The sequence below is a fragment of the Leptidea sinapis genome, chromosome Z, assembly GCF_905404315.1.
Source record: "Leptidea sinapis chromosome Z, ilLepSina1.1, whole genome shotgun sequence".
NCBI lineage: Eukaryota > Metazoa > Arthropoda > Insecta > Lepidoptera > Pieridae > Leptidea > Leptidea sinapis.
This window is the reverse complement of record NC_066312.1, coordinates 26,301,383-26,312,877: the sequence shown is the minus strand read 5'-3', so window position 1 is coordinate 26,312,877 and position 11,495 is coordinate 26,301,383. Positions and strand designations below refer to the sequence as shown.

The following is an 11,495-nucleotide window of genomic DNA, read 5'->3' as shown; positions in this document are numbered from 1 at the left end:
CAAGACCATCGTACGTCCCATTATGTCGTACGCAAACATCGTGTTTGCCCACGCGCCGCCGAGCCACTTGCGGCGTTTGCAAGTGGTTCAGAATAGATTCACGCGCACGGCCACCGGAGCGCCGTGGTTCGTTCGTAACGTAGATCTCCATCACGATCTTGAGCTGCCGACCATCACTCAACATTTCAAGGAAATATCGCGACGTTACTTTGATAAGGTGGCTGAGCACCCTAATATCTTGGTGAGGGAGGCATGTGCTTACACTCCTCTAGACCACAGTCTGAACAAACAGACACGTACTAGTCGACCCGGACGACTATATTACGATCGCGAACTCGACACCAACACCATCACCGACACCGACACCGACACCGACACCAAACCAACCACACCACCCTCGAAGACGTCGGCGCGGCCGTGTACATCAAACCGCTGCCACTCGTCACTTTGACGATTTCCAGCGGCCACAACCTAATATAATACGATTCACACACTTTGATAGAAACCCGACGAGATAGTCCTCGTCCTGTAATCGTTTAACACCACTCACACTCACATCACAAATCACACACCTACAATAACACTACACACAAATAGTCACACACTTACATACACTCACACATACATACATATATCACCGCACTCGCCGGTGAAGAGGTGCGAAGTCTCTTCAAACCTAGAGTCCACTGGACTAACAGATATATTAGATCGTTAGTGATTTTCTCTCCATCCAGCCTAGTGAGCAGGCGGTCCGAGGTTCGAGTCTCCTTCCGAGACGCCCCGCGCCTGTGAGCTACATTTTCGACCTCCAAGGCCCCCGCCCGGCTTCGCTGTAAAAGCCTTTAGGGCTAACAGCACAGAGGAGGTTTTTAGTCGGTAGGGGGTGTTTGCACCCGAGCCCGACATATGGACCCCAATGGGGGTCTTCAATACTTAAATGTATTTTACTCCTCTTGAAAAAAAAAACCCTAGCGCGCCGAAAATTAATCGCCTAAATTGAGTCAATTGGTTCCTTTGGTCGATGTCGCTCTCTCGATACGAAAACGGCACACACGCGTTTTTTGCGTTGACAGAATTGCTCACAATTTGATATAGGTACAACATTAAAATGCCGTCTTGTGTTATGGGAAGGTGCACTAATTACGAGAGTAAAATCATAGAATTACATACCACAGTTAAGAAATCATGAATTATAAAATTTTATTTGATTTCATTATTTATCTAATAAAATAAATGTGTCGCCATGACAACGCCGATCGCCGACAAGCCGATCATAGATTAATGTACAGAAATGACAAAATATTGATGCTGTCTGTTGCGGGATGATCGGGGTAGAATATTTTAGGAAATGATGTAAAAAAGTCGTTGTTGCAGTGAATGTAATACGAAATATAATCATTTTTAATTAACAAGTATGTAGGTAGCTGAACCATCAAACTACTAAAACAAGTTTTAGGGTGGGTAGCGGATGTAGACAGTGAATGCTATTTGTTTACGTAGGAGTTTTTCAGTAACACTGTCCCTTTCAGTATATCCCTTGCTAACTGCAGAAGAATCAATGGATCATTTTCTTCTTCTCCCATCATCTTATTGTAATAAACCCTCAACGAAAAGATATTCATAAATAATATAAGATACAAAAAATAATAATTGTAATCTTAAATCTTTTTGGGAGCCGTCGTTAGTAAAATAATGTAAAAATGGGACCCTTACTGTAGATACCTTTCGGTTTTGTTTTGGTGTCGTTATGTTTTTTATTATTTTATGTATAAATAATTGATATCATCAATGTGGCTATATACTATAATCAATATTAAATTAAATTTTTATTTTTTTATAACATCAATGACACATTATCTACCTAATTTCAATGCAGTTTTACTACTTTATAGCTTTTACTATATGAATTCATGAATGAATCGTAATTTAGGCATATATCACGGTGTACGGTAAAAAAGTCATATCTGATGAATTAAGTGTTTTTATTATACACAAATACGAAGCAATTAGCAAATCAGAGTTATCTCTTTTTCACTTGCGATAATTGCATTTACTATCCTTCTTTGACGTGTAATCGTAATGTAGTGTGCTATTTCAATGTTAAATTATTCATGTGTGTATCAATTTCAAACACCGAATGTTGTGTACGTAACCTATCTATACTTTTAAATATTATGGCGTTTATGATAATATTTAAACCTTTAATTATTATTGAAAACTCTAAATAAAGTACTTAAAAATTTTTTCGAAACGTTTGTGGCTTCGAAAAAGATCTTTAAACTCAAATCACAGTAGACCTTTGTATAAAGACTCAAATTATATATTTTTTTTTTTATACTTATGACAATATATATATAATATAATATCAAAATAGCACAGCGCTGTCGGCTTCATAGTTCATATTATAATTTTAATACTATCCTGTAGTTTTTCTAGATAATATTATTATACCTACTTGATATATATATAAATTCACTTACCACTTCTTTTGCCACAATAACATTAATTATGGGCCGGTCGAACGGTAATTTTTGACCAACACAAATATCTCAAAAATTCATGAACATTACTCGTAAAATATAACTGGTCTATTAAAATAAACAATTTTTATTTTATTTATTATAGCTTTCACACTAATTTAATTTCACTATAACTTATATTTTTAAGACCCAATACCTATGTTAAACACAAAATCACACATCAACTTTTTATCACAGTAAACTTAACACGGGTCACGGATGATGGAATGAACTATTATCATCCGCCGGCAAACGTCCACTGCTGGACAAAGGCCTCCCCCAAAAATTTCCACGATGATCGGTCCTGCGCTGCCCTCATCCAACGTATTCGGGCGATCTTGACCAGATCGGTCCATCTTGTGGGGGGCCTGCCAACACTGCGTCTACCTGTACGTGGCCTCCATTCGAGGACTCTACTGCCCCAACGGCCATCTGTCCGTCGAACTATGTGCCCTGCCCACTGCCACTTCAGTTTCGCAATCGTTTGGACTATGTCGGCTACTTTGGTTCTCCTACGGATCTCCTCATTTCTGATTCAATCTCGCAGGGAAACTCCGAGCATAGCCCTCTCCATTACCCTCTGAGCGACCATGAGTTTTCTCATAAGGCCCATAGTTAGCGACCACGTCTGTGTACCGTAAGTCATCACTGGCAACACACACTGGTTCGTCTTTAGACACTGCGGTATTTGGGACGAGAAGATTTTACGGAGCTTCCCGAACGCTGCCCATCTGAGTTGGATTCGACGAGTGACCTCCTTCTCGAAATTGGACCTGCCTAACTGGATTGTTTGTCCGAGGTAGACGTACTCTTCAACAATTTCGAGAGTACATATCCCAATTGTTATGGGAGTAGGTGCGACATGGACATTTGACATGATTTTGAGCCCTATTCCTTGGGAAGCTGTATTGAGGCCATCGAGCATATAGCTTAAGTCTTCCATGGTCTCTGCCATGATTACGATATCGTCTGCGAATCGAAGGTGAGTGATGTATTCGCCGTTAATGTTGAAGTTGTTGTTTGTTTGAATGTTCCAGTCCAGAAGCTTAAAGACATCTTCCAACGCAGCGGTGAACAGCTTGGCGATATGACATCGCCTTGTCTGACTCCCCGCTGCAGTCGGATAGGCTTCGATATCTGATCCTGGAGACAGACTGACATGGTGGCGTTTCTATACAAACACTTCAACGCTTCGATATATCGGTAAGCAATCTGGCACTTCTGGAGCTTCTGAAGCACCGCCTAGGTCTCGATCGAATCAAAGGCTTTCGCATAGTCCACGAACGCCAAGCATAGTGGCTGCTTATACTCCTCTGTCTTCTGTATAATCTGCCGCAGCGTATGTATGTGGTTTATGGTGCTAAAGCCTTTCCGGAATCCGGCTTGTTCGGGAGGCTGGAAGTCGTCGAGCCTGCGCACGAGACGTTTCGTGATAACCCTAGAGAAAAGCTTATATGTGGCATGGCTCAGAAGTGATATGGGCCTATTGTTCTTCAAAAGCATTTTATCGCCTTTTTTGAAGAACAGCACCACTATACTTCTGTGCCATGCTTGCGGCGTTTTGCCCTCGAGGATGACGGAATTGAATAGTTTCTGGAGGGTCTTAAGTACACAGGTAACACCAGCTCTCAGAAGCTCAGTTGTAATTCCATCATCACCCGGCGCCTTGTTGTTTTTAAGCTGTTTTAGGGCCATACTAATCTCGTACAGGCTGACGTCTGGGATATCTTCGGTTAGTGTCGGGTTAATTTTGCTCTTGTGTCTTCAGCCTTCTTAGTAACAGGTGCCCGTGCGGTCGTGTATAACTGTCCATAGAACTCCTCGACCTCCCTCAAAAGTTCAGGTTTAGGCGACACGACCCTGCCGGTGAAGACCGGTGAGGCCTTCAGCTTTGGCAGTTGGCTCTGCCCGATAGACAAATCTTGTGCGAATACTTTTGAGCCTTTGTTACGCTCTATGGCCGCTTTCACACAATGTGTATTGTGGCGGCGTATATCGCGAGTCAATGACTTGGAGACCTCTCTATTTAGCTGCCTGTACTGGGAAGCATCGTCCGAGGACTGAAGGGTCATTTGGCGTCTTACACCCATCAATTTGAGGGTATAATCTGAGATTTTTTCGGTTCTTTTTGAACGCTTGGCCTTGAAGAACTTAGACCCAGCCGTTTGAACAGTTGCCACGACCCTGTTGTTATACTCGTCCACATCTACGCAGTCACCGAGGCATTCGAAGCGGTTTTGCAATTCGAGTTGAAAGTTTTCGGGGTTTTGGATCTGGTTGGGTGCGGGTCGGGGCGTAGACTTCACCAGTCGAGACCGCTCCAGTTTTGGATTGATATTCAATGTGCCTCTTACTAAGCGTTGATCACTCCCAGTTTTCACTGAGTTGATCACGGAGACATCATTGAAAATTTTTCTTTTGGACGACATAATGAAGTCGATCTCATTTTTAATGGCGCCATCTGGGCTGATCCAAGTCCATTTGCGTTGTTCTGGCTTCATGAAGAAGGAGTTCGTCATATAGATCTCTATATGACGAACTCCGAAGGAGGATCTCCTCCTTCTCCATGAAGTCAGCTAGCAACTGGCATCGGGCGTACCGATTTCCATAACCAAATTTCCCCACTCTCAACTCATCGCCGCTACGTTTGCCCAGTTTTGCATTGAATGAACTATAATAAAAATAAAATACTATTTATTATTCAATGAATATACCTATTTACTCTAATGATACTCATGAAGACAAAAAACCGAAATAGCCATAAACTCCTAATATGGAGGGAGTGAGACAGATGTCGGGTAATCGGTTTATCTCGCTACAAATCGTAAGTAGGCATGCCTATCTAGCCGCCCATACATTGCTGAATATCGTTCAACTGTGACCAATACTTTTCTAAACAATATCTATGAAATACTCGTTGCGTCGTATAGGCATTTTTGGGACTGCATACCGTACGAAATATTGAATGAGTCGGTGTTCAATAGAAGTTTGCTTATAGAATAACGGAAGCAAATTAAACTTAATCAACTTTATTATTAAATATTTAATTTTTATTATATATTGAGTATCTGTATTTATTTATTTTATTTAATACTTTCATAACGAGGTACCTACTTAGGCAATGCCTAAAGACATATATGGAATGCACGCCCCTGCCGTCTCCTTACCTTTGTGAAAATAATTTTACGCTACCGTTGATATTTAAAAAAAGAAAGATTTATTTTTGTAAATTAAATGAGAAGATACCGTATGAAATGTAGTTATACTCTGCGCGCGAGTTGAATGCAGTCAAGCAGTCGGCCTGAGGTAAAGAGCTCCCTTTCCCGGTAGGTAGGTAGGTAGTGTAGTGCTGTGCTGTCGCAGACAATTATCATACGCTTACCGTGCTATCGCGTTAATACTGAAGTTGCGATCCCGAGTTATTTTTTATTTATTTAATTAATGACTGATCTGAGACCATCAGGTTTCATTCCAATAAAACGAGTTTTATTCATCGCCAACGGACGAGAAATGGTGAAAACTGTTTTAGACATGTGTGTTGAAGAAAGGCAAAACAAAACTTTGACATTTAATTCTTAAGAAAAAAGGATTAAAAAGTTAATAAACTATTTTAAAACATTTTAACGTTTAATTGTCATTTAATGTGAAATATGAATTAAATTTATCGACACACTCATGATTATGTTTATCAATTAGAAATAGGTCACAACACTATCGCATTCCTGAGCGCTCTGTAAATTAAATCCTACTGGTTTACTTTAATACAAGATGGTAAGCGTTGAGCAATAATCAGTAGCAACGCTTACATTACCACATTACAACACCTCAGAATTAAATTGTTCAGTGACATTATTCGTGATACCTACATACATAATTATTATACACATAGGCCTGTCTTTTTTTATGGAAAAAGGAGGACAAACGAGCGTTCGGATCACCTAGTGTTAAGTCATCACCGCCGCCCACATTCTCTTGCAACACCATTGGAATTGCAGAAGCGTTGCCGACCTCTAAGGAAGGTGTACGCACTTTTTGAAGGTATGTATGTCGTATCGTCCCGGAAATACAAGAAAGCTCCTTGAAAAGCGCACAGTGGAGGACCGCCACACATCCAGATGGTGGGGATGATATCCTAATTACGGATCATGTAGACCATAGATAATAAATATGTATTGGATACATTATTATTTCATATTAAGTGATATTATTATTATCTATAGTAATTTAAGAATTATTTAGAGCTTTCAAAGACATAGAATAATAGAAAATAAATAATCATTATTGTTATTTGTTAAATGTATATTAAAGATCACAAATGCATAAATATCTTCGAAAAACACAAAATTCTTGGAACCAATTAAAAGTAATTACCGCGACTGATGCAGCTTTATCGCACACCTTAGCCATTGATTTACAATTGTATAGTGTGAGCAATAAGAATATTATATTAAAGAATTTAAAGACAAGAATCACAAGTTCACCTGCTAAATGTGGCAAGAATAGTCCAGGGTTCTCCTGAAATTAAAATAGTATTATTTTAATAGTCGATCTTACTATGTATACCTACATTAACTAACTAGCTGACCCGACAGACGTTGCTCTGTTCTTAATAAAAAAAATCTTTCGGTTGGAATTTCGTAAAATCCATTCTTTGCTGATCTCTACTCGCGAAAGGAATATTGCTACCAAATTTCAAGTCTCTACGCCTCACGATTCCAGAGATATCGAGATGAGTCAATACATAGGTGGAAATCTCTTTATGTCCTAACTAATATTATAAATGTGAATGTTAGTTTTTTTATTACGCTTTTACGCCGCAGCTACTGAAACGATTTAGATGAAATTTGGTACAGCGATAGACTAGACACTAGAGCTTGGGAAAAGACATAGGCCACATTTTATCCCGGAAAAATCCATGGTTCTCGCGAGATTTGTACAAATACCAATAGTAGGTTTAGTTTGAAGAAAGAAATAAGATTCATATAATATGTTGGGAACGAGAGCGAAAACGGGAAACGGAACTTGGATATTCTTAAATTCCAAAGTTGCTGATTATTTTTAAAAAGCCTTTATCTACGCGGACGAAGTCGCGGGAATCAGCTAGTATATATTTAAAGAAGAGAAGATAATCAATAACAAGACGGAGCTTCAATACCCAATTGTCTATCAAATGAAGTTGAATATTAAAGAATAAATTATAATACATATATTGAATGTGTCTTACAATTAACCTTTTCGTCTAGTCATCGGTCATAAACGTTTGGGCACAATCCATGCTATGGATTATGGAGGGATATGCAAAACTTCATAAAGAAGCGTTAAGCAGTATATTTTGTTCGGGCAGAAAATATTCAAACACATATAAACATTATTCATTTAAATCGGGTTTACTCATGATTCATCTGTGTTGGTGGTCAGAAATAATTGAAGTTGATAATGTCTCACAGAAGTTTTAATAATATAATTCAATTTAAAAATTCATTATATTCTAAACAATATATATAATAGGTCGGGGAAAAAATCTTTTCGCTTAAAGTATGTACAAAGTTGTAATACGAGTAAATACGTAGTTACTCTGGTATGTCCTTACTGCGACTTCTGGCAGCGCGTGTTTTGTGATAGTTACTGGTTTTGTATTTTGCGCTATTGTTTTACTATTTTCATGTTTATTTTTTATTTGTATTTCGTTTATTTTACTATTTTCATTTCTTATCATTTAGTTTTAATTAGTTACTAATTGATAGATAATTTGTGCATGATGTTTCCGTGATGACACCCAAGAAAGGCTCCCACTGAAAACCTGCACGGCTTGCACGATGCTAAATGGGAGGCCTGTATTTGATCACATACAATTATAACTGTTCCTTTTAATTTGACATTTAGCTTTGTTTTATATATATATTCGTTAAATGTAATTAATTTGTTACTGTGCATTCTTTGCAATTAACTGCATGAGATAATAAAATATTTTTCTCTCTTTCTTATTATCATCTGTTTGACTAGTAATGCTATTTATCTGATATTGATGACATTAGAAAGGTTACATTTCAAACAAGAAACAAATTGGTAAAATGTTATTTCCAACTACTTTTCATTTGTTTTTTTTTCTGTCAAAATAAGTGATAAAATTGGACACATTATAAAATATTATTAGGACAAAAGAAAAAAAATGCTTTATGCGTTTTAAATCCGGGAGTTTGTTTTCTTTCTGCCAAAATAAATGATAAAATTGGACACATTATAAAATATTATTACAACAAAAGGAAAAAATTGCTTTAAGCGTTTTATGACTGAACTAGGACAAAGTCTAAGTCCAATATTTCATTTATTCATTCATTCATTCATTCAATATTTTATTTAAGTAGGCTAATAAAACCACTGAATCGCATTGACGTACAATATACAACTACACTCACTATCATTCTCATAAATTGTCCGAAGGGAAACTCTGCCTTGCCGTCCACTAGGCAGAGTTTTCGGTATGGACTTTGCACATAACTGCTACGAAATAAGGTGTTAATTTGAATATTTTAATGTTATCTAAATAAGTTAATGTGAGTTTTCATTCATAGACTTTGAACATTACTGCCACGAAATTAGGTGCTAATTTGAACGAATGTTTTAATGTAACTGGATACTAATAAAGTTAACGCCGCTTGGACATTTTTGATGTCCTTTTACTAGGCTTTTGGGAATCTAGTTGTTTATAGTACGTCAGTGTAGAATCGTCAACTTTTAGAATACCTCTTTAGTCTAATTAATTTCTAATTAACGTATTTAAATCAATTTTAATAGAATGATTTATTTAAAGAATAATAGTGTATAATATTCGATCTGTCGCCCTTTATTAATGATGAAACGGTGCAATGACTTACCATGAACGGATACCCTTAGCTTATCTTAATAGTTGAAAAATAGTGTTATTATTTTAATTTTTCTCCCAGGGGCAGTGTAGTTCAATTAACTAGGAATTGTTAATAGTGTGATCTGCTTATCAGGTCAGTATACGTGAAGATGCGAATGAAAGAAAAGGGAAACTGTTCTGTATATGTGATATATATATAACTATGATAAATGATAGGCATTAACTTACAGTTGCACAACCTATTAGTAGCGACGTGTACTGCAATATTCCTAAAGTGTTTGATATAATTCTCAGATCGTGCAGCACCATAATGTTTCTTATACTATCATCAACTGCGCAGCTTACATCATAAGGGATCACTCCCAAATGTTTCTTCAAGTGATGAACACTTACGAACTGAAAATAGTAAGTCTATTTGTAAATCAAAAATGTAATTGAAATTTCATATCAATTCTTTATAATCCTTAATGTTCGAAATGTTTAAACAATTCTGGTCCGAAAGGGGCAAATACTTATTCTTGACTTTGTACTCATACCAGTACAATACGCAAGTAAAATGATAATAACTAGCTTTCTCTTACCAAACCAATGACCCCGTAAAAGTAGGTGTAAAAAACACTTCCTGAAAATATTGGATGTTGGCAAAACGTATATGTAGAGCTTAAGTTTGGTTTGAGTAAAGGTGACAAAACCGTATGCAATGGCAATTTCATTTTATTTCATAACAATATTTAATATAAACCAAATTACTATAAAAACTTTTGGTAGCAGATTGGATTTAATAATGTTTATATCTTGTTTATATTGATTTTTTCAAAGAGTATAAGCTAATGACATTTTTGAATAGATCAGAATGACACATTAAATAAGAAGGTACATTAAATTATGCGCTATGATTTGGACTGCTGTTCTAAATCTGGTACGTCCGTACCCATGTACGGTAACCTACAGTTCGTTCATAATTATTTAGCATTTTAACTTCCCGCTGTTAGCTGTAAGTTTCATTTCGTATAGGTCAGATTAACTGTTCTCTAATTTCAGTGAATTCATTAATTAATTCGTAAATCATGGCAAAAAATTTCAAAGCAGAGGCATAAAAAGTGTTTTATTATCAATTCGTTATTTTTGTAAAAGAACACTTTAAAAGTAAAGCTTCTTCAATTGAAAATGTAAGTATGTACGATAGGATTACCCACAATTAATTTTTCCTACTATCAAGTACCTAGTATACAGGGCCAAAGTCCGTTCGTACTACTGACGGCAGTAATTTCTAAAATTACGGTCACTGTCGATTACATTAACACCACTTAAGTGCCATAAGAGCTGCCACTTAAGTGCTATTTGAGTACTATATATTTTTTTAAGAGGGGGCAAACGGGCAATACCTACTTGTATGTAGACTTGATTTCAACACAGTCTGAACGATGCTATGTATCAGACAATTGCAATAGATGCTTAAAAAAAATGTTTTGACAAGTATTATAGCAAGGTCGTTGTCGACGGATATCGCTCGAACCCGAAGTCCGTGAACGCTGGAGTGTTCCCCAAGGCTGTGTGCTATCTCCCATGCTGTTTCTTCTGCATATCAATGATATGTTGGACACCTCCAACATTCACTGCTATGCAGACGACAGAACTGGTGATGCCGTATACACGGGCCATGCAGGTCTATCTCGGGAAATCGTTGACCAGTGCCAGGAGAAACTTGTGTCTTCTATCGAGTCCTATCTTGAGAAGGTCGCGGATTGGGGTAAATTGAACCTTGTCCAATTTAACCCCCGGAAAACTCAAGTTTGCGCGTTTACAACTAAAAAGCATCCATTTAAAAAAGCCATTCAAAAAAATCCATTAAAAAAGCTCCATTTGTCGTATCACCGCTCATCGACAGCAGTTCCCAAGCCTCGCCTAGTATCGGAATACTGGGTCTCGAAATCTCGAGCGATTGCCAATTTCGTGGCCATCTGGAGGGCAAAGCCAAATTGGCTTCGAAGAAACTGGGCGTCATTAATAGAGCACGGCAATACTTCAAGCCGGCCCACATTCTAGCGTTCTACAAAGCGCAGGTCCGGCCGCACATGGAGTATTGCTGTCATCTTTGGTCTGGCGCACCC

At 37.7% G+C, this 11,495-nt stretch overlaps 1 protein-coding gene across 1 annotated transcript; it reads right to left on the bottom strand.

Moving 5' to 3' along the window:
* Positions 1-6,797: 6,797 nt before the first annotated feature.
* Positions 6,798-10,179, bottom strand: LOC126978492 (uncharacterized). Its single transcript, XM_050827325.1, has 3 exons — positions 9,966-10,179; positions 9,613-9,780; positions 6,798-7,034 (listed from the first exon to the last, which is right to left on the bottom strand). The coding sequence occupies exons 1-3, from the start codon at positions 10,095-10,097 to the stop codon at positions 6,822-6,824; spliced, it is 513 nt and encodes a 170-aa protein (XP_050683282.1). The 5' UTR covers positions 10,098-10,179; the 3' UTR covers positions 6,798-6,821.
* Between the last annotated feature and the right edge of the window lie 1,316 nt (positions 10,180-11,495).

Coding starts and splice junctions, on each gene's coding strand:
- LOC126978492 (XM_050827325.1), bottom strand. CDS start 10,097: ATGAAATTGCCATTGCATACGGTTTTGTCACCTTTACTCAAACCAAAC. Junction 9,781..9,965: donor TTTACGGGGTCATTGGTTTG/GTAAGAGAAAGC, acceptor TACTATTTTCAG/TTCGTAAGTGTTCATCACTT. Junction 7,035..9,612: donor TACTAATAGGTTGTGCAACT/GTAAGTTAATGC, acceptor TTTTAATTTCAG/GAGAACCCTGGACTATTCTT.